This window comes from Salvia splendens, chromosome 4, assembly GCF_004379255.2.
Source record: "Salvia splendens isolate huo1 chromosome 4, SspV2, whole genome shotgun sequence".
Lineage (NCBI taxonomy): Eukaryota > Viridiplantae > Streptophyta > Magnoliopsida > Lamiales > Lamiaceae > Salvia > Salvia splendens.
Genome location: NC_056035.1, coordinates 20017815 through 20037934, shown reverse-complemented (window position 1 = coordinate 20037934; position 20120 = coordinate 20017815). Strand labels below are relative to the sequence as shown.

The following is a 20120-nucleotide window of genomic DNA, read 5'->3' as shown; positions in this document are numbered from 1 at the left end:
CTTCTCACACTTAGACTATGCAATAGGCTAAGTGGGAGAGTTGAAAACCTAAACAGAATTAAACAAACACAAACACATATATACCCAAACTCCTCACACTTAGACTATGCAATAGCCTAAGTGTGAGTTAACATGCATACGAAAAGAAAACGAACACATACACAAGCACAGAAGTTGCAAACCATGTACTTCTCACGCTTAGACTATTGAATAGGCTAAGTGCTGTGAATGGGGTTTGCAACACACATACTATACAAAATTACTCTACCTAAAACTACCGAACAACAAATAAAATAAATAAAAACTAAAACTGAAAAAGAAAACTAACTGGTGAGTGGGGTGGTCACATATTCCTTCTACTCCTCCGCGGGGCAGGGCTGGGTGCAGGTGGTTCTTCGGGTTCCTCTTCCTCGTTATCGGATTGATTCTCCTCAGACTCTGCCGGTTCATTGACACCTTCCTCTTCTAGTTCTTCTGTTTCCTTCTTGGTTACCTGTGGTTCATCATTCCGACCTCCATGGCCGCTTGTTCCAGCTCCCTTAACTGTCTTCCGTTTCGCTAACTCTTTCAGAATACTCTCCATCACATTCGTCAAACGGGTCAACTCCGCTCTGGCTTGCCTGTTCTCATCTGCTAGCTCTGCCACCGCCCTCTCCAGGTTCGCTTGCCTCTGAGCTTGAACCTGCGTGCCATGGCCAGCTGCAACTCGTCCAGCCGGAATAGCCTCTTCACCCATGGCGTAAAAATGCGGGGCTCCTTCTCTGATGTAGACAGTGTTTGTGCGGACGAAGAAGGGCGTATCAAACAGGCCATGAGGGTTCACCATATATAAGGGAGATAAACCTTCGGCCTCCAAGATATTTATGTTGTTTCTCACGAAGACTCCCAAGATGTGGCAGAGGGAAAGATTTCTTGCGGGATGGGTGGCAATGAAGTGGCATTGATAAGTGGTCCAGAAACCCAGATGCAATCTCCTCTCGCTCTTAGCGCACCAAAGGAGGTAAAGTTCTGTCATTGACGTCCGGACGGCTGAATTTGACTGCCCTAGCAGGTTGAAGTCCAGGTAGAGTTGGACCAGGCACAAGATAGGGTTGTTGAAATGAATGGAGCGAGATATAGTAGATGAAAACTGCCCAGCAGCTGGGTGAGTGAGTTCCTCCCATGCCTCCTGGGGTTCAAAGTAAATGTGCCTGCGGGGAATCCCCCTTTCCCTACCTCTCCATTTCGGCCCTATGGCCTCCTCTAAACTACACATCCCCAATCTGACCGTCCACTCAATCAAGCTCATGCACACCTCTCTCCCGAATACCCTAAAGGTTATGGACTCTTCATCCAAGTCCGTGGTGACCCTGAATCTAAAGGTCGTGAAAAACTCATTTGCCAACCTTATAGGTATACTCGGATCCTTGTCCTCAATTAGCTCATCAGTGAGCTCCACCTTCCAACGCCGGTACTTCAATCTCTCCACCGGAGGATGTATCAGCTCCTGACGGTTGTGTGGAAGCTGCTGTTCACCATACTCTTCATCCTCTAGGGAGACATCGCTGTCGGATCCCTACTCTTCACTAGCAGTATATTAGTTGTCGCTCGGCTCCCTTCGGCTCGGTGGGGCTCTCTGATCTGGTTTCGTGATGACGACACCTGTGTTGACTGTGCGTTGCTTCTTGCGGCTTGACTTCTTTGTAACAGGGGCTTTTCCCTTTCTTTTTCTCTCCTCGCGGTACCTGTCCTCATCTCCGTCTTCATCTTCTTCCGGTCTCTTCTCTGTTTGTGTTGAAGGCTTGTCCTGGGCAGTAGGCTGGGTCTCCACGCGGATATGGGTATTGTCATCTCTTGGCTCGTCGTGACCTACTGACTCAGATTCGAGATCCAGACCCTCAGCCATCTTATCAGTCTCCTCTCTCTGGTCACTCGGCGTGGGGGTGACCACTTCGGTTGCCGTCGAAGCATCTTCCAAGTTAGTAGCTGATACGGATTCCTCCCCAGGTTTTGTAGGAGTAGTCATTTCTTCTTCTTCACTCGAAACCTCCACTGCATCCGCTGCTGTGTTTGCTTTCGCCTTGCTGGATGTCCATTTCCCTAGGCATCTTTGCAACACTCTCTTCGGTTTCGACCGTTCTGCCTTAGGATCGCTCTTCAACACCAATTTCCTTTTAATTGCCTTCGGTTTCGACACTGGAGGTGCCACTGGCTCTGGCTCCTCTGTTCGTACTACGGTCTCATCCTTCTCGATGTGTGTATCACTCTCCCCTGCTTCTGGCTGGAGAGTCACTGACTTTGGCTCTTCTTCTCTGGTCTGCCTCTCTTCCACCTCGTCTACTGGCTGGTGGGCTAGACCTTCTGGGTCGTTCCTTGTACCAGCTTCTTCACCCTCTCCTACTGCCTCCGATGCGAGGTCCTGACCCTCAGCCATCTTGGCAGTGCCATCTTCCATCCTGTTCACCTCGTTCAAAAGCGCCTCAAACTCCTCATCAGTCATAAGGACCTGCTTTCTGGCCGTTTCGTTCAGATCTATCTCCCCCTTTCCATTTCTTGCGGAATGGGTTCCGCTACCGGTGTTCTCTCCGATTCATCTTTTTCCTCCCGGCTCCTCTACTCCTCGCTTGCTTTCCCTTCGCCTTCCCCTAGGTCAGAGTCATAATAGGTAGAAAGAGGGTCAACATCCATTGGTTCGATTTGTTGGTGAGCCGGTGAGGGTTTTGAGGATTCTGATGGTGCGGTCGTCGAGGGAGATTTCTTTTCTGGTGGAATTGTTGAGGAAGTCAGAATGGAAGTCGGCAGGTGCACTGTGGGTTGAACATTTGTTTCTGGGGTAGGTACTATCGGGGTTTCTCTGGTTGTGCTCGATTCACTTCCGACTTGGCTAAAACCCTCCAACGCAGCCGCCCAATCTTTATTCGGGTCCTGTTGTCTGAGGAACGCCGCTAGTGCGTTCAAGGAAACCATCGCCGGAGCCTGAGGAATCGGCTCTTGTGGTTGTGGGTTCGGCGGCCACTACTCCGTTGGCGGTTGTAATTCTGGAGTTTCATCCCGGCGGGTTGAATGGGGTTTCTCAGCGGTTTGTTTTCTTGCCATTTTCTTTTTCCCCATGGTTTGAATCGGTGATTTTGGTGGTATTGTGGGTGTTGAATTCGAGAGAATAGGTGGGTATTTTGGATGAGAGAATGCAGGTAAGGGTTTGTGAGGCAAAAGGGGATGGGCGGTTGGCTTTTTAGAGTGAATGGAGCAGTTGGGGGTTTTTTTAACCGGCAATAGGCGGTTTCCAGGTCACGCCGCTTAGTGTGGGAGGCGGTTGGGAGCGCTGCCTCCTGATTGGACGTCGTCTGTCCTTTCTGCAAAAGCTGCACCAAACACAAATTCAAATTTCACCCTTTCTTTTTCAACTCTCCCTCTTAACAATTTCCCCCATATTTTCTCAGTATGGAAACAAAGTAAAAAAAAAGACACTTAAATACAATTGGGAGTTTCACCGATTTGGTATTCTTGTGGTCAGTACGTACTCCAAATTAATATTTAAGATCCGGAAAATATTTTTAGATTTTAATTTTTAATTACACGCAGAAATTTAACTTTTAACTATCACGTATTTACAATATTTATATTTTACTCTAGGTAATTTGGAATTCTACTTGGCCAGCATATGCAAACTTCGCTTAAAGAAAACTAGCCCAGTGGAACTCTAAATTCCTATCCTACTGGTTAGTACGCAACCTTAGTATATGGTTGTAGTGGAATCTCTTCCACTACACCCACATCACTATTATCCCTAAACACCTTCAACCTATGTCCATTTACGATAAAGGGTTCAGTGTTAGGAATACTCCCTGAAATCTCCACTGCTCCATTAGAGCGGAGTGCGGTTATGACATAGGGTCCTGTCCACTTCGACTTGAGCTTCCCAGGAATTAGCTTCAATCTTGACTGGAAGAGTAGTACTTTCTGGCCAACATGGAGGTCTTTGGTCCTTAGATTTTTGTCGTGCCATAATTTAGTTCTCTCTTTATACCACACAGCGGAATCAAACGACTACAATCTAAGTTCCTCTAACTCCTGTAGCTGCAGCTTCCTTTCCTCCTCACAGGCTTTAGCATCCATATTAACTTGTTGTACTGCCCAGTATGCTTGATGTTCGATCCCCACTGGTAAGTGGCACATCTTCCCAAAAAGGATTCGGTATGGGGACATTCTTATGGGAGTTTTGTAGGCTGTCCGATATGCCCACAGAGCATCCTCTAATCTCACACTCCAGTCCTTCCTACAAGGGTTGACAGTTTTCTCCAGAATATTCTTAATCTCTCGGTTAGAGATCTCCGCTTGACCATTCGCTTGTGGGTGGTAGGGGCTAGATAATCTGTGGTGAACACCGTACTTCTTTATCAAGGCTTCGATAGTGCGGTTACAGAAGTGGGTTCCCTGGTCGGATATGATGGCCCTTGGTACTCCGAACCGACTGAAAATATTACTCTTGAGAAACTTGGCCACCTCTTTCGTCTCACAAGTGCTCGTGGCCTTGGCTTCTACCCACTTAGAGACATAGTCAACTGTGACTAAAATGTACAGGTTTACATAGGACGAGGGAAAAGGACTCATGAAGTCCATCCCCCATATGTCGAACAACTCACAAACAATAACCGGTACTTGTGGCATTTCATCTCGTGCAGAGATCCCACCGGTCAGTTGGCAACGTTCAAAACTTCTACAGAATTCATAGGCATCTTTGTTGAGGGTTGGCCAATAAAATCCGCTATCCAGAATCTTTCTTGCCGTTTTCTTGGGACCGAAGTGTCCTCCACATGCCAAGGAATGGCAGTGTGTAAGTATGTCCCTTTTCTCCCAGTCAGGAACGAATCTTCTTATCACTTGATTTGCTACTACCTTCCACAGGTATGGGTCATCCCAAAAGTAGTATTTCGCCTCACTCTTGATCTTCATTCTTTAAGCCTTGGTGACGTTGGGCACTTCTGGAAGCTCTCCCGAAACTAGGTAGTTGGCTAGGTCCGCATACCATGGCTCCTGTCCTACTTTTTCTTTCCCTTTTGCTGTTGTATCCTGGCCAGTGAGTTTCATTACCTCTTCCCAATCAAATTTTCTGACGGCAAAAATCACTTCACACAAATGTTCCTCCAGGAACCGGTCGTTCACCTCATCGCTGCTCCCATCTTGCACTATTCTACTCAAATGATCTGCTACCTTATTCTCGACTCATTTTTTGTCTTCCACTTCCCAATCAAATTCTTGTAACATGAATACCCATCGGATCAATCGGGGTTTTGATTCTTTCTTGGCAATCAGGTACTTAATGGCCGCATGGTCAGTATAAACGATGACCTTGGATCCTAACAAGTACTGCCGAAACTTCTCGAATGAATACACCACGGCCAGCATCTCCTTCTTAGTGGTGTCATAATTCCTTTGAGCTTGATTCAATGTTTTAGATGCATAGAAGATCACATATCTTTTTCCTTCGATCTTCTGACCCAGAACAGCTCCCACTGCATAGTCGCTGGCATCACACATCACTTCGAAAGGATGATCCCAGTCAGGAGCCCGGATGATTGGCGCGGATATCAGCTTTTCTTTGAGAAGGTTAAAAGCGGCTTTGCACTGTTCATCAAAGATGAACTCCACCTCGTTTTGAAGGAGTCTGGTAAGGGGTTGGGCGATTTTGGCGAAGTCCTTAATAAATCGTTGATAAAATCGTGCATGCCCCAGAAAACCGTATTTCCTTCTGGTCAGTAGGGAATGGCAGCTTGGATATGACGTCCACTTTGGCTTGATCCACCTGGATACCTCTCTCTGACACCACGTGCCCTAGGACGATCCCTTCTGTGACCATGAAATGGCACTTCTCGAAATTTAAGACTAGGCTCTTGGTTTGACACATCTCCAGAACTACGTCCAAGTGATGAAGGCACGAGTCGAAAAAGTCTTCGTAGACGGTAAAATCATCCATGAATATCTCTATGCACACCTCGATCAGATCCGAAAATATGCTCATCAAACATCGTTGAAATGTACCCGGAGCGTTGCACAGACCGAATGGCATGCGTCTGTACGCGTAGGTTCCAAATGGGCAGGTGAATGTGGTTTTGTCCTGGTCTTCAGGGTCCACGTAGATTTGAAAATAGCCGCTGTACCCATCTAAAAAACAGAAGTACTTCTTCCCAGTCAGTCGCTCTAACATCTGATCGATGAACGGCAAGGGAAAGTGATCCTTCCTGGTTGCGGCATTCAGAGTGCGGTAGTCAATGCACATCCGCCAACCAGTGACTAGCCATATTGGTATCAGCTCATTTCTCTCATTTTGAACCACTTGGATCCCTGACTTCTTGGGGACCATGTGAATGGGGCTGACCCACTCGCTGTCGGGCACCGAATAGATAATTCTCAATGATAGAAATTTTAAAATTTCCTTCAATATCTCCCCCCGCATGTTAAGGTTCACCTTCTTTTGCGAGTCTCGATGTGCTTTTGCTCCTTCCTCCAGTCTGATGTGGTGCATACAGACATCGGGGCTTATTCCCACCAAATCTGTAAGGCTCCATCCAATCGCTCTTTTGTTCTTACTCAGCACAGTCAGTAGCCTTGCCTCTTGCTCTTCCGTAAGGCTGCTGCTGATAATCACAAGATATGAGTCTTCTTCCCCGAGGAAGGCATACTTCAGGTTTGCTGGCAGTTTCTTTAAATCAACTTGTGGGGGAAGTGTGTCTGCGGGTAGAAGGCTCCTTGCAACATTCCCCTCTTTTTCCAATTCATCATCTGAGAGTCCCTCCGTACTAGCTGGTAGCTGAGCCCCCGCGACTCCAACAAATTCTGATTTCTAACAAAAGTCCTTAATCGCTCCTTCGATCTCTTCATCAGTCAACCCTTGGCTACTGATCAGGTCGCACCATGCAGCTGCTTCTACATCAGCCTGTCCGTATACATCCAATGCTTGGACTAGGGGGTCAATTACATCAACATAGCATAGATTTTCAGAATCGATAGGCTTCTTCATGGCCTCATTGATGTAAAAGGTGAATTTCTCTCCATGAAAATCAATGCAAATTGTCCCCTCAGCCATGTCCACGATTGTCTTAGCTATTCTAAAAAATGGTCTCCCTAACAATATACCGCTAGACTCCCTAGCTTCAAACCCACTCATCTTGATCACATAAAAGTCAGCAGGATAAGTAAAATTATGCACTCTCACCAACACATTTTCCAACACACCCTCAGGATTTATGCATGACCTATCAGCCAGTTGGATTAACACCCTAGTGTTTGACAACTTTACTCCCTTCAACTACTTATAGACTGATAATGGCATAACATTTATAGATACTCCCAAATCACACATCCCATGCTCGATTTTTACATCTCCTATAGTTATAGGTAAAGTGAACATACCTGGGTCGGCTCTCTTGGGTGGTAGCTTCTCCTGCACAATAGCTGATGTTATCCCTTCCACCATGATCTTTCCATCCTCCTGGGATTTCCCGGCTATGAACTCCTTGATAAATTTTCCAAGCGGGGGTAGCTTCACGGCTTGGAGGAACGGTATGGTGACATCCAGCTTCCCGAAAATGGACATGTAGTCCACTGGGTTCTCTTTCTTTCTCCTAGTCACGAAATGGTAAGGGAATGGTTTTTTTTCTCTTTGCCTCGTCAACCGGTTCCTTAACAGCCTTTCCGAAGTCTCTCTTGGGCACATTCTGGGCTGGAGTCTCCTTCGTAGGTTCCGTTTCTTTAGGAGGGTGTTCCCTGGGCAGTACGCCTTTGGTTTCATCTTTTTGCAATGGTGCCTCATCCAAGAAAAACAGATTCTGCATCTGAGGCAGAGGTCTGTTGAGCTCTTCTTTCGAGACGACGTCTCTCAGTAACTTAGTCCCACTAGGCTCTCTACTGGGTTTCTTCGGTTGGGGTCCATCATAGGCAGTACCGGACCGTAATGTGATCTTGTTCACGTTTGCCTTTTCAGGTACATGGACTGTAGACAGGAGTTTCCCTGAATTCCCTTTCAATTCACCCATCGAATTTGCCAGCTGGGCTTATTGCCTATTCATCATATCTATGTTCGCTTTATGCTCCTTTTGGGCATTCTGCATCCTCTGCACTACTTCATTATTGGACTGCAACTCACCCTTGATACTCTGCTGCGAAGTGAGCAGTTCTCCCATCATGTCCTCCATAAATCTCCTTGACCTGTTAGGATATTGGGACTGATTCGGTCCTTGGTGCTGGCTGTACTGGGGGTTTTGGTTGTGCTGGTAATTCTGGAAGTTTTGCTGGTTTTGGTTCTGTGGGTATTGGTTATATTGGGCAAGAGGGTTGTACTGGTCTTGGTGATATTGATTCTGGTTTTGGCTCGGGAACTGGTTCTAATTCGACTGGTGTTGGGGACCTTGATTATGCTGATTCTGGTAATTTCGAAGTTCCTCTGGTGGGGTGGTACATAAACAGGGTTTGAGTTTTGGTTGTGGGGTTGTTGGTTCCTTCCTGACCAGTTGGATTGGTGGTCGGGGTTTGCTGGGCCACGGTTGGGATTTTGGTTCGGGTGGGGGTTGTATTGGTTCTGACCTTGACCTTCGTTTTGGTTCTGGTTCCCATCTCCCCATCGAAAATTTGGATGGTCCCTCCAAGGTGCGTCCCGCTGTCTCCCCGGGATCCAATTCCCACTAGAGTTATAGTACCCTGCAGTATTGACTTGCTCCATATTGACGAAGTCATTCGGCTGATCGTAGGTTGGCCCTTGATTTCCCTACTCTGCACCCTTGCAGCTCCCAGTTGGGGAAGGCGGTGGCGTGTTCTTCTCGATCGCGCTTAGGAACGTCTTTTCTGCTCTTCCATCTTCAAGTCCATCTTCTGCTCTATCTTCTATCTTCTGCTCCTAGTCAGTAGACGAAGCACTCGCAATCCTTTCTCTGCTATAACCATCCTTTGAGTTGCCGTACTCCTTCTTTGCGCTCAGAAGCTTCCATTAGATCTTTTTCGCTTCACTGACCCTCAGTTGTGTGAAGCTTCCTCCAGACGACGAGTTTGCCAGATCCTTTGTTGCCTTATTCATCCCCTCATAAAAGGTGTGATGTATCTCTATATCTGACATACGATGGTTTGGACACGCATCCAAAAGGCTCATATACTTCGCCCAATAATCACTCAGGGGTTCGTCGTATCCTTGCTTCACACTGGTTATCTCTCTCTTCAGCGCACTTGTCTTTGATGACGGAAAAAATTCGCCTAAGAAGGCTAACTTGAAATCGGCCCAACTCTCAATGGAGTCGGGTGGCAAGCGCATGAACCATGTGTTGGCCTCCCCCTTTAGGACGAACGGCAAGGCCTTCAATCTGTAGTCATCCTCGGTTGCCCCCGTTGGCCTTCTCTGTGCCTTACAAATCTTACAGAACTCATGAAGGAACTCGTAGGGCCCTTCATAGCTCTTTCCACAGTAAGTGGGTAGAATTGCGATAACCTAGGGCTTCACATCGCAGGCTGTCTGTCCCGGAGTGACAATTATGGCTTGCGGCGGTTCTCCGTCGGCATGCGCGTTCAGCGATCCGATCTCTGGATCATCGTCTACTTGGGCAGCCATCCTTCTTGGGTTACCTTCCAATTGTAGTACCACTTCTAGTATTCCTCCTTCTATGGTGTCTTGCTCTTCGTCACTACTCGTGCCTAGGTCAGACAGGGCTGTCGACAGGCCAGAACGAGTGGTCACAAGTATAGTCCCTCGTTGGAGTATCTTCGGTCTCCAATGGTCAGTAGCCGAGCTGCTTCTCATAAACTGAAATAAAAAAGAAAGAGAAAAATTATACACAATATATACGGCAAAATATCACACACAATAACAGTTAATAACGCCATCCATCCCCGGCAACGGTGCAATTTTGATGAGCAAACAGGATTGCAGGTGTCGTGTTAAGCAAGGATGTATCCCACTTATCAGGATAGAAACTCCGGCTATGCCTGAACCTGGTATCAAAGAAATTCCTCAACCCACTTCTACTGATGCGCTTTGGTAATTGTGGTGATAATCTGGAGGGGTTTGATTAGCTACCACGCTTGGGTTGATATTCTACCTAGACAGGAATTAAAGGTGGTACTCTACTGACTGGGGGGTGTGAAAGTGATCGACATGTGGCTATGTACGTGAGAGTGGGGAAACACGATGTTTCAGGGACATGTGGAAAGTACTCGGTTATTATAAAAGGCTAAACGGAATATCAGAGAAAAAGTGGTGGTTTGGTGTCTGCACTGTCAGGTCTGTAGGGTACCAGCATAAAAAGCAAAGGACAAAAGCAAAAAGTAACTAAAAAGCAAAAGTGGTCCCAAACTTGTATGTGGATGTTGTCTTGTTCAACAAGAATGCAGAAAATCAAACAAACTCAGATTCCATGGTTAACATTTGCAGATCAACAACTTCACAATTCATATCCACAATTAACTCACTAAAATTCAAAGATTAAACGAGCAAAATCAAGAACTACACATACTGGACGACATGCAAGGTGGCAGAATAACGTTAACTCAGATTTCGCACTTAATCACTTCAGAAACTAAATCTAAACATCTACTTAACTAACAATGCCAGATCGAGAAACTCCAAATGAAATCATGCTTTCAACACTTAGAAATTACCGCAACAACTAGATCTAAGCTACCTAGGCAGAATGAAGCAGATTCAAACCGAAAGAGATGCATAAAAACAACTTCATTGCATAAAACGTTTGGATCACAACAAAATACTTGAAAAGCTAACAAGTACCGAAAATGCAACAGAACCAACGTAAGGAAACAAGTAAAGATTAACTAGGAAAGCGAATAAAGATTGTTTTGCCACTCCGGGCGATGAAACTGCTACGACTACGAAATAAACTGGCTGGAACGATGGAAGGTGAATCTCCGGTGGACTGATGGAACTTCAGGTGACCATGGCTGTGGCGAGAAATGAGAAGATCTTGGATTATGCTGAAGGAACTGATCTACCGAGAGAGAATACTCTAACTAAGTGTGAATGTCAATTTTTCGATTCTCTCCAAGTGGCTTCCTTTTATAGGGAGGCCTGCCCTTGATTTTTAGGGTAGACTCTCATCTTGAAATGACTCTTTTGCCCTTGTTTGTGGTTGATCCTTCCCAGCAATCCTTCTTCTCCATCTCGAGCCTTTTTTGGCATGCATCCTGATCAGTATTGCACCCTTCTGGCGCTCTTTTCACTTTAGCAACTGTTTTGCAGATATAATCCAATTATGCACGTATACTGGCCAGTAACCAAGGCCTAAAATGCGACTTATCACTATTGCAAAATTTTTAAAATTTCACAATAAGTAGTAGTATATGTAAACATGCACAAACCGAACCAGGTCGGTGGTTAATCGGCGGTTTGGAATCTGAACTGGCATCGGCAGTTCAAGCGGGCCGGTTCAGGTTCGGGAATATGACGAACCGTAACCGGCGGTTCAACGGTCCCAACGGGAAGATTCCAGCTATGGCGTAGGGTTGCAGGCGAGGTGTGCAGAAAAACCGGCGGTTTCTAATGAAAACTGCCGGTTTCCGACGGTTTCTGATGAAAACTGTCGGTTTCTGACGGTTCCGGTGCTTTTTCAGGTGGCAGAGCGTAGGTGGCAGTGTATAAGCCTGAAAACCGGTCAGAAATCGCCGATTTTCAGCCAGAAATCTCCGGTTTCCGTTAGAAACCGTGGATTAAACCTCCGGTTTTGCTCTGAACCGCCGGTTCAAGCGGTAAACCAGCCGAATTTGAAATTTGAAAATTTTTTTCTTTCAATTTTACTCCTATAAATACCCCACTTCCCCCTCACTTTTACTCACCCCATTCTTGTGTTAATAAGGATTTCTTCTCAATTTTCATTTCTCTATTCTCTCCTCATTCTCTCTAATTGCTCAAGTTGTTTACTAGTTACTATTTACTACTATATTTGATGTTGTGTTCATAATTTACCATTTATTCAATACTCCATATTCCATTCATACTACTTTCATTTATCACTATGTCTTCTTCTCGTGGTGGACCGGAACGTGGTGGTCGGGGCCAAAGGAATTGCACTACCTCTACCCAAACCCAACTAAACTTCCAACCCGGTGGCTCAGGTTCGTCAGGTACGCCTCTATTTAAATATGATCAAAAAACATTTCTTGACGTTATGACTAGATGGGCTGCAATGAAGCATTTTCCTTTTAATGTTTATGATGATAAAAAATTTGAGGTTACTATGCAAAGTGGTTTAAACGTAGCTATCAAAAGAGTAGGTCGAATGACCGTTCAACGATCTACCTTAGACAATGTTTAGAGAAAAAAGTTGAATTATCACGTTATTTACTTAACTTGGGCCATAAAGTGAACATTTTCCCAGATGTATGGACTGATTGTTTTAATCGGCATTAATACATGGGCATTACGGTTCACTTTGTGGACAATAGTTGGACTTTGAACAAGTGTTTAATTGGTTTTAGAGAATTTGAGACACCACACACTGCACCCGAAATTGCTTCTTTAATTATTCAAGTTTTGAATGAGTTTCAATTATGCAATAAGATATTTTCTGTTGGTTTTGATAATGCAACTGCTAACACTGCAATTATTAGTGATTTGATTGCGGCTTGTGCTCCGGTTATTGGAGGTAAGTATTTTCATCAAAGATGCATATGTCATATTTTAAATTTATGTGTACAAGATGCGCTTGAATTATGGCAAAAGCATGTTAGTCCTATTAAAACTGCAGTTAGATTAATCCATCAAAAGCCAGCTATTGGCAAAGCTTGGAAGAAATATTGCCATAAAAAGAATGTAAGATATACGAATTTTACTATGGATGTGTCTCATAGATGAAATTCGACATATGATTGTTTGAATTCTACTTTGACGCATAAAGATTCTTTATGTGATTTTTTTAGAACCTATCTCGTTCATGATTTATATCTTTCGCATAGTTGTTGGGAACATAGCGTGGCTTTATTTAAATTGTTCAAATATTTCAAAAATGCAACTGTTGAATTATCGGGTTGATAAGGCCTATTTCATGCATCGGTTTAGGGGTAAAAAGTATGCTACTTGATCGGTTTATCGCGCAAAAGCAAGTGTTAATTGTGCAAGAATGCCGCTTGACCAAGGCAACAAGGCCAAACTGATCAAGCAAGTACAACATGCGAAAAAGGCCAAAAATCGGGGGAGTTGATCAAGGGGAGCAATCAAGCAGTTAAGAAGGGGACCACTGGCTTCCAGAAGAAGGACGCGTGAGGATAATGAGCTGGATGATGCGCATCATTCTGTTATCAAGGACGACGTTCTAGAAGGGGACACGTGCTGATACATGAGACGCAAGGATGGAGCTGAGTCATCAATCTGTTACTGAAAAGCGTCGTCATTCTAGAAGTAAGCACGTAGCAATCGATGAGTCGCTCGCTCTGAGCGTAAGCGAATATCCTCTGCCAAGATCGTTATCCAGCTGGAGGTCGTTGTCGAGCCTATAAATAGAGGATGTGCCACCACAATAAAGGAGGCCGCTTTTAGTTTAGCTTTTACCATGTTCTTCCGTTTTCAGTTTTATCTTAGTTTAGTCTAGCTCAGTTCCAGAGATAGCTTAGATAGAGAAGTGTTTAGTTAGAAAGGGCGACCGAAGGAAGCGCTACAGTATTCTTGATATCTGTCGGCGTTATCTCAAGTTTCCCGCCGAGGACCTCTCGGTTTTACTTGCTTTCGTATTCTCTGAAGTGTTTGCTTAGTTTAATTTCATAGTTAAAGAAACGATCGTTTTGTATTCCGTATGCTTGCAACATTGTTCTGAGTTCTGGATATAAAATTGGAGTTGTTTCGTTTCCGTTCGTTTGCTCACTGTTCTAGTTTAATTTCGCTTCAGAATTCGATTCAGTTTTTAATCATGTTGAATAGCAAGGAGTTTCATGTTTTCCGTAGCATGCTTAGTTAGTTGAGTTCTTATTTTCACCCTGTCGTTTACTTGATCCAGTAGTAATCAGTGACTTGATCCAGTAGATAGTTTACTCTGTGCCTAGTGCAAACCCAGTAGTTAAAACTCTCAAAATTAAAGCGTAGCAGCAGCCGAACCCTATTCACTACGCACACACTCGATACACTTGCTTCTCTGTGGGATCGACCCCGAACTTGCCGCTTTACTGTTAAAGTAGTGCAAAATTGGGAGTTATATAAATTACATTGGTTGGCTAGCGAGAGCGTGAACGAATTGATCAAGTGGCAACGACACTTGCTAACTGGTCGATCCGGTTCAGTTATCTTCCATATAACTTGATCCACCCACTCGAATCGCTCGCTCAAGTCCTTCCACGGGTGTTTATTATTGCATTGTTGTTCTTGTTTTAGAGCATTGCATTTATATATCACTTGGTTTTAAAATTGCAATGAAAAATGCTTACTCTTCACCTGAATTGATGTGTGTTTTATATTATATGATTGAGAAATGACTTAAGTATTTCAGTGATATTCCAACGGTGTTTTTTATTGCAAAGGTCTTGGATCCAAAATGGAAATTAGCCGGTACCTCCAAGATTTTAGATTTTTATTATAACAATTTCAGTTCTATTGATCCTGATCCACTTAAAGCATTGCAATCGGATACCAGTGACGAATTCGGATTAGACCTCTCAGAAATATTTCAAATAAACCTCCCGAGCCGGTCAATTATCCAACAAACCTTCGAGTATAACTTGTGTGCTCTCTACACCGAATATGAAACCAAGTATAACAGTACCCACCAAGTCAGAAGACCTCCCCCTCCTCAACAACATAACTTTGGCTTCGCATTTCAAGCCGATTATGATGACCCCGACGCGCAATCCGAATTAGCCGACCTATACAGCTACAGCACCGGTGGAAGGTCCTCAGGTATGGTAAGTGAGTTAGATTTATATTTCGATTCACTCTTTTCCTTTGGTGATGAAGGTCCTACTCCTCCCGCCCAAATCGACGTCCTCGATTGGAGGGGAAAACACGTGAAAGATTTTCCCATACTTAGATCAATGGCCAAGGAGACTTTTTCTGTTCCGGCTTCCACTGTCGCCGTCGAGTCCGCTTTTAGTGTTGGCTCTCGTGTGTTGGATGAATCAAGAAGTAAGCTCTCCGCAAAAAATATGGAAGCCGTGATGTTGCTTGATGGTTCGGCCAAAGCTGACGTCAGTGAACAAGAAAATTATTGGGATGATCGTCAGGAGGGATCACAAGAAGAATTCACCGGGGATGAATCGTAGGCCAACCGTCAACCGCCGGCCAAGCCAAATAGGTAAGTAACGTAAGAGAACTATGTGGGCTTTGATTCCCTAATGCAAATGAGCATTGGGGATACGTAGGCACCTCAACTTAAATTTTAAATTTAACTTGAGCTCAAGTCTTTTTTCCTTTATTTCTTTTTTTTCCCATTTGCTTCTACTTTAAAAATATGCAAATACAATTAAATAATTGTATTTGTATATACTCTAGTCGATGAAATAGATTTCTTTATAAGGCTAAATCCGGGAAACTTTTGACAATTCTATTATAATTGTTGATTGTAAGACTAAACTCAACATTTAAAGTTGAATTGCTAAATGTGTCCTCAATTTAGTTATGTAGAAAGATCTTCTTCGCCGACTAAGAGTAGATATACTTATAAAATTATTGTTCAGAACTTCTAAGTCTTTTTTTGTAATTTGTAATTAGCTTCGTTGTTGACTTGTAGTCTCGCTGTATTTAAATTTTTGTTTAAGACTTCAAGACCTCAAGGTTTTTGTGATTTGTAATTGTTGTAACTTGTAATCTCAATAAAATTGCAACTTTCATCGTGTTTTTTTGAATTTTATTTACGTACATTTCATAGATAAACAAATAAAAAATGCAAAAAAAAATAAAAATTTGACGAACCGCCGAACCGGCCCGGAACCGGCGGTTCAGGCCAAAAACCGGTGGTTTTGAACCGCAACATAAACCGGCGGTTTTTTGAACCGCAACTGGAACCGCCGGGACCCTTGGCGGGCCGGTTCCGGTTCAAGGGGATGATGAACCGTGAACCGCCGGTTCATGAACAGGAACTGGCGATTTCGACCCGTGTGCATGCCTAAGTATATGCAATGACAGTTTTTACTGTCTTTTAGGAGTGAAAAAGGTAGAATGATGTCTAACTAGAGTACCCAATTTCAATAGTTCATAAAATCAAAATGTGAATATGAGGAAGTAATAATTGCTACTCCCCCGTCCCGCTTTAGGAGTCCCGGTTGAGTCGGGCACATGTTTTAAGAAAGTGTTTGGGTGTGTAATAAATAAATATTGTAGTGGATGTTGGGACCCACTTTTAATTGAGTGTGTAATAAATAAATGTTGTAGTAGATGTTGAGACCCACTTTTAACACTTTTTTACTTACTTTGTAGGCATTTTTTATTAGTTTATTTCAACCGGGACTCCTAAAGTGGGACGCCCGAAATTGATCAATCGGGACTCCTAAAGCGGGACGGGGGTATAAAGTATTGGTTCATGGTGAATGACAAATGTCTAGGAGAAAGAACTGGAGAAAACAAGAGAAAATGCTCAGAAAATTGGAAACTAACTGTTGGAAACCGTTCTCTACATTCCTTACTCACGTACGTGGTCTAAAAATTTAATACTCATGAAATATTGTACTACGTAAAACTAATATCCTTGGAGTATTAGTTATCTATACATATATAAATTGAGTTTTGGACATTTTGAAATATTTATAAATTGTGGGCATCAATTTGAATATTTATAAGAGTGCATAATCAATGGATCATTATAAGAAAAAAAAAACATAATCAATGGATCATTATAAGAAAAAAAAAACATAATCAATGGATCATTATAAGAAAAAAAAACGTCTTTAGTGATTCAACATTTAAATTCCACAATTAATATTACCCTACCTACATTATAATAAAAACGTGTCATTATAGCTTTGACCACAAATCAATTTTTAAATTTAATTTTCAGTTTTCTAACTTATTTATCATATTTAGAGAGGACGTTTATAAGTTTTGAATTTGGAAGGTAAAAAGCATTTTTCACTATATATGGAGGAAGTGAAAAGTTATATAGAGGTATCTATTTTTTACTATAAATATGTTGTTTGCTAGATTTTAATACTCATATTCCTATCTTTTTCATAATATTCTTTGTTGAACGTTTTGCATAAATTTGAATTGATTTTAGGTATTTTTCTTACTATTAGTCGATATTGCTTTGACATGAAATCAGTTTTCTATACGATGATTTTTTTTTTCATTTGTGTATTAGAAATGTTTGTTTTGCAACCCCAATTCACCGATTTTTCAATTTTTTGTGATTGGTGAATTGTTTTTTTCCTTTTGTTTAATCAATACTGTATGATTTTTGCTATTCTACATTCACAATGTCGCCTTTAATTTCCCATGGCTTTATGCACCCTTTATTATTTTTTACTCTCTTCTTTTAATCTTTACTCTCTTCTATTTCAGAAACAAAAATCACACCTCCAAGAAATGGTATACTAAAGAGTTGAAGAAGCAAAAAAAAAAACCAACCTGCTGCGCAAGGAAGAAAAATAAGCGTGGATATAGGAAAACAAAAATATACTAGCATAAAACATTTAGTTTATTTTTAGTTTATACTCCCTCCGTCCTAGATAATTTGTCCCAGTTTTCCATTTCGGTCCGTCCAACATAATTTGTCACATTTCACTTTTACCATTTTTTGTAGTGGACCTCATATTCCACTAACTCATTCCTACTCACATTTTATTATAAAACTAATATATAAAAGTATGACACACATTCCACTGACTTTTTCAACTCACTTTTCATTACATTTCTTAATACCCGTGCCCGGTCAAAGTGTCCCAAATTATCTGGGACGGAGGGAGAATTTCTTTATTTAAGTGTAGTGAGCTAAGGTTATATATTTTTAGCTTTAACAATATGCTTTGATATAAAATATTGTTATATTCTTATTGATTTTTTAGAACATTAATTTTTGATTTATTTTTTACTATTTTAACTTTTATCACTAATTTACGTTTGGCATGTTATTTTCAACTTTAATTTCATTGATTTTGTATTTTTAGCTTGAAGTTCGCTTGGAATTTTTATTAATGACTATTCTTTTTATACTAATAAGGAGCTTACGAAATAAAGTAATTTTAAAATAAATAACTAATTTTTCTGTTCAGTGTTTAGTTGTGTTCATTTGTTTCATTGCTATCATTTTTAGATATTTTATGATATTTTTGGAACTCTCATGACCCATTTAATTTGTTTGTAATACAGGAATATTATATCATTGAATATTTCAATATGTGTAAAAGAAAACTTAGGAGCTTCTACAATAAAATTTAGGAGCTCAACAATTACATTTTTTATATCTTGGTGCTGTGTTTTACTATTGAACTAAATATGTTCAGAGTATATGTTAACTTTGTTAACATAATTTAATTATAATTATTAAAATAAAATATATATTTTTTATATATGATAATTTTATTTACAATAGCGATCTAGCAATGTTCTAATTAACATTCATGTTCATATTACTTTATTTCAAAACTTATTTAATTTTTTTTATTGAACAATTTAAAAATAAAGCGAATAAACTAAAATGGACCGTGCATTGCAGGGGTGTGAAACTAGTTTATTTATAATGCACCTCTTGATATGGGACATTTAATCATTGATTGAGACAACATTTTTCATGTTTATCTATCATAACCTGACATAAATTTTAATCCCCCGCAAAATACTCCCTCCATCCGTGATTAAATGTACCTATTTGATCGACACGGATTTTAAGAAATTGTTTGACTTTATATAGTAAAGTGGGAAAAGTTAGTGGAATGTGGGACCTATTTTTATATCTTGGTCTTATAATATATAATAAAATGTGAGTGGAATGGGTTAGTGGAATGTAGAGTCCACTTATCAATTAGTAGTTAAAATGAAATAAGACATTTATTGGCGGACGAACGAAAAAGGTAAAACGAGACATTTAACGACGGACGGAGGGAGTACTTTTCTAACAAAAATATCACAAAACATATTCCATTTCATGCAAGTATATCAACAGTACAGATACTGATGGAGTACGTACTAAACAAGCCCAACAGCAGTAAAGCCCATCAGCCTAAAGCCCAAGAAAGAGTATCAGTTCGGCACGACCAAAGAGTTCGGCACCAGCCTACAGCTCGGTAAAAGCCAACCAATCAAACTCTGCTCTCAGGTCGGCATCAAGCTCTACTCTCAGATCGGCAAAAGCTGCTCGGCAATAATTCAGCAGTTCGGTCTCAGTATTCGACCGAACTAGGAGATAGTGGACTCATGCAGGATTTCCACCTCCACTACACCCACGATCTATTTAGTGGTGTCAAGCAGTCTTTAACTCATGCAGGATAGTGGACCCATGCAAGATCGCCACGATCTCCACGACATCCACTGCCTAGTAAATAGTGCTGCATGCCACGATCTTGGTTCAATGTATAAATAGAACATAGATCAGATAGATAAGGTTAAGTTCTGTTAAGCTCTCTAGAGATAAAAGATCAAATAGCAAGTCTGTATTGTAAGCTGTAGAAAACAGATCAAGCAATACAACTCTGCCCTCTTTTCTTCCCGTGGACGTAGATTTACCTCAGTAAATCGAACCACGTAAATTCATTGTGTCGTGATCTGCATTTTCCAGCATTTACTAACATCAAAAATTCGCGGATTCATCACTGGCGCCGTCTGTGGGAAACAGAGAACCAAATTTGTGATAAAGCGAATTTTTGACCCTTTTTCCACCCCAAAAAAAATGCATACCAGATCACATACTACCCGTAATACCGTTCGTGATAACCGTGAGGAAGCTAGTCCAGCTCGCAGGTCTGAAAAACGGCCTCGGGAGACATCTACCTCCGGTTCTCACGAAGAAGGAACAAGCCACTCCAGGAGAGATCGCACCGAGTCTTCCCAGCAGCCCGATTTAAATGAAGCTGTCAAGCTGTTCTTGGCCGAGAAGCAGGAGGAGTTCTTAACCTTCCTGCAGAAGAGCCAACAGCCGGAGAAGACAACGGCGGATTCTCCCTCCTCATCCAGACATGAAAGTCACTACCGCAGTAGTGACGTGTCTTCCAGGAGAAAGAATCCTCAACCCCGACATGTT

The 20120-nt window shown here is 42.1% G+C and overlaps 1 protein-coding gene across 1 annotated transcript; it reads right to left on the bottom strand.

Annotated features, from left to right (window-relative positions):
- Positions 1-1576: 1576 nt before the first annotated feature.
- On the bottom strand, positions 1577-2479 carry LOC121800803 (translation initiation factor IF-2-like). Its single transcript, XM_042200307.1, has one exon. The coding sequence runs from the start codon at positions 2477-2479 to the stop codon at positions 1577-1579; it is 903 nt and encodes a 300-aa protein (XP_042056241.1).
- Between the last annotated feature and the right edge of the window lie 17641 nt (positions 2480-20120).

What these genes read in the sequence shown, in the direction of transcription:
- LOC121800803 (XM_042200307.1), bottom strand. Translation starts at nt 2,479, where the DNA reads ATGACTGATGAGGAGTTTGAGGCGCTTTTGAACGAGGTGAACAGGATG.